We start from the raw sequence: 3,641 nt of genomic DNA, 5'->3' as shown, positions 1-3,641 counted from the left end.
CATGGATGCTGGTTTAAGTAAGTGAGGAAAGAATTGGAGGATCACAGAAATAAATCGGTGCTGTTGCACATGGTCCTGCCCTATTCTAATGGGTATCTGAATGGACACAAAAGGGACAAAAAAGGGACAAAAAGAACACAAAAATTCTTGCTAGATTCTTTGAGTCATCCAAAGTTACTATAAAATATAATAAAATCAACAGATGATTACAAGATGGTTGATTTCATTTTTGGAAATGGCGTAGCTTTTTTTTTTTTTTCCAAGACAGTCTAATATTGCTGCTTTTCATTAACAATAGTTTTATGATAGTATGAAAAACATGGCAGTATCAAAGGTTTTAATGTGTCATAAGCAGTTACAGTCATCTCATTCACACAACTATTTTTGTAAGTTGTTTTTTTTTGTGAAGGTCTGTTGTCATATATGTAGGTAGAATGTAGTTTTGCTTTTCATGATGCGTCCCTTAAAATCACACTTCATACAAGCCATGTAAGAAACAGTGGTTCAGAGCCAAGTCTCAATGTTGAAAAGAGATACTCAGTTACAACTAGCATTGCACTTTTCAGTTGTCTGAAATTTGATGTAAGTTTTTTAACCCATCCATTGTCATTAGTTTTATATACTAAAAGCTACGGCCAGCTAATTCCAAGTCTATCCTTCTATTTTTCCTATAAACTTGCTTCCTCCCCTTGCCACTAATGATTGCTGTGAAGACTGCTGTGTTTTTACATTTGAGGTCTGTAGTTCTCTTGTTTTCTTACATTGCCTTTTCCAGCTCTCCCAGTTTGCCTGATGCCAAAGTAAAAATACTACTGTATTGTTCAGCTGAAATAATGGTGCCCAACTTCCTGTAAAACAGACCTAGAAACATCTCAGTGGTGCTAAATAAATGCTAGGCTTGCTAGAGTTGAAATAAAGTTATAAGGAAAAAAAAAAAAGAAAATACAGTCTTCACACTTCTAAATTTATGAAAACTACTTCTTGTTGTCCATACTAGTAATTTTTTCTTAATGGTTGACATGGTCAAATGTTATTTTCTTTGTCATGTGTGCACATCCAGTAAAGTTCCACAAAATGTGTTTTCTTTAACATTGTGTCTCCTTTAGGTTTTGGAAAGTTCACAAAATGTGATTTTATTCAATTGTACCTCACTGCTCTTTCAGAAGTATCTCTTAAGCTGGTAGAAAATTAGCCTTAGTGAAAGAATTTTCTTCAGATATGCAGTAATTTCTCCATCTGGTGATCCAGTAAAAAAAAAAAAAAACCAACACCAAAAAGGATAAAAAGGTTAGTGTTGTTGACCTACCCTGAGGTTTTATCAGGCCAAAAAGGGTAAAAAGGTTAGTGTTGTTGACCTACCCTGAGGTTTTATCAGGCCAACACGGCAACTACTTCTTACTTCCTCTTGGTTTTGAGGGAGAAGTGTGGCTGATATGGCCATTTCTGTTGTACCCAAGAAGGAATGCTGTGTGTTTTGTTACAGTCATTACTACAAGATGAAGCAAGGTGTCAGGATTTTTGTGTGCCAAGTTCCTTTAAATGGTCTGCATCGTGATTTGTCCAACAATAGCTTCCAAATTTTTATGTATCTTACATTTTATATTTAATAGTTGACTGCCTGAACTCTTCCAAACTCAGTTTATCTTTGTCTTTAAAGTTCTTGTTTGACCTTGAAACAATTAAAATTTGCTGTTTGTGATACCCTATTTCTAGAGGTCTTAGTGTGCCTTCTGAAGCAATAGGTTAATGCAGGGTGGCCATCTTACAGCCTGAGCCTGCAGCTTAGTGCTGTGCCAGGCTGTCTCTGGGCAGCCTCACCAGAGGAAGGCAGCTTATATAGTCTGCTTGTTACTGCAGTCTTCAGCTGCTGGCCCATAAGAAGATTAAACTCTTATTCAAATCTCTTAAAGACAGTTTATGATGAAAGGAGATGAAGTTCTTCAGTCATGCACTATTCCAGAAGCATCAGAGTGTCTTGGTTTTAACACAGAGAGTGTAATGCATGACTCTCAGAGGCCTCATTAATTATTTATTTTTCATAATAGCACCATTGAGTTTGTCTCCCAACACGGAGGCAGGAGGTTATTGTTTAGGGCATGCTGTATGTAATTTGGACTCCTGGTTCTGGCAGTGTGAAAGCTTCTGCAGGGCTTGTGGGAGAAATACCATTGTTTTCAGTCCTCCACAGCCCCACCTAAGGAGGGGAGAGATGGGGGACCTTCCAAGCACTACTGAGCAGGTGAGGGGATGACTCACCGGTAACTGGAATATTAACATACCATCAGTGTCACTTTCTGCCTGCCTCCCTTTTCTTTTGAATCTCTGAATTTGGGCAAAAGTTGGAGAACATGAAGAATTGCTTTTTGTGTATATTAGTTTTGATCCTAGCAAAATGGTTTGAGCCTTTTTAATGTTGCATATATGGCCCATATTGTCAGCTCTTGCAAAATTTTGGATTTTATCAGCACTCACACATACGGTTTTACACGGATTTCCTGTGTTTTGTTGTTTTTTTTCATGAGCAGCTCTCTATTTACTTTTTGTTTTCTTAAACATGTATGTTTTTTAAACATAGGGGTTCATTAGGATCTAAACTTGATTTTTTAGTATCTCAGTTAAGTCTTTTCAAAAGCAGATGCATAAAGAAGACCTCTCAAGGGACAACCTACGTGTGATCCGTAGCTATTTTTAATGCTTTTTTTCTCTTTTCCTGCAGGTTCATGTGTTCTCAGTTACCTAACCAGGTGCTAAAGAGCATCAGTATCATTGACAGCCCTGGCATTCTCTCTGGAGAGAAGCAGCGCATCAGCAGAGGTGAGGTGCAGGGCTTGAAAATAACCGAGCTTACTAATTATTTTTGCTGTACTTGACAAGACATCATCCTGATCTGTTTGCAACCTGTTTTAGAGGTATTGAGTGGGCAGCATTAAAGCAGTATTCCTTCTGTGCCCCAGGCTTGCAAGACAATTGCTGCCAAAGTTTAAGGTTTCATATAGCTAGGCATACCTGAAGTACCATACAACTTGTTGTATGGACCTATTGCATACACTTCTTGAATGCTTTTATGTTTAGTCAATACTGTGCTCACCCATGTGTGAAATACTGCATGGTCGGATACATCTCCTGCATTTGACTTTTGGGCTGCTTACACAGTTTTCATGCAGGTAGCTTTATGGGTGCAGACTTGACTTGTCCTGCAGTGCTGCACACAGCAAGGCCTGTCTGACCTGCTACCTGAAGGAGTTGGACTGACTTCAGCATATCTATGCTACAAATTTAATTTAGCATGTTTTAGATTACTTTTTAAATCGCTGTGTGCAAATGTAAGCAGGATTCTTCAGGAAGTTTTCTGCTGTCCCTAAACCTGTATCTGTCAGAGAAGGTTCTGTTTGTACACTTTCAGACTGACAAAGGTTTTTTCCTGCAAAATGTGTGTTGTTACCCCTTCAATTTGCTGGCTGCTTCTCACTAAAAAAGTCTGCAAGTGGTGTGTTTCACTATAGGAACTTCCATTTCCTTCCACTGTGAAGGTGATTACAGACTTAAATATAGGAATGCTTTTCTGTGCTTCCCAGGAAAGCTCTAAATATACAGGGTGATTCTTTAGAATTTCTTTTCTGATAGTTTCTTATAGTTCAGCA

The 3,641-nt window shown here is 38.2% G+C and overlaps 1 protein-coding gene across 1 annotated transcript in view; it reads left to right on the top strand.

Moving 5' to 3' along the window:
• The window catches only part of EHD4 (EH-domain containing 4), a 29,069-nt gene that overhangs the window by 13,497 nt on the left and 11,931 nt on the right, over nucleotides 1-3,641 (top strand). Inside the window, exon 3 of the mRNA XM_009999617.1 lies at nucleotides 2,717-2,814. Within this exon, the coding sequence (XP_009997919.1) occupies nucleotides 2,717-2,814 (98 nt within the window). The remainder of the gene's footprint in view (nucleotides 1-2,716; nucleotides 2,815-3,641) is intronic.

Source organism: Chaetura pelagica, unplaced genomic scaffold (genome assembly GCF_000747805.2).
Source record: "Chaetura pelagica isolate M959 unplaced genomic scaffold, ChaPel_1.0 scaffold55, whole genome shotgun sequence".
NCBI lineage: Eukaryota > Metazoa > Chordata > Aves > Apodiformes > Apodidae > Chaetura > Chaetura pelagica.
This window is presented reverse-complemented; position numbering and strand designations above follow the sequence as displayed.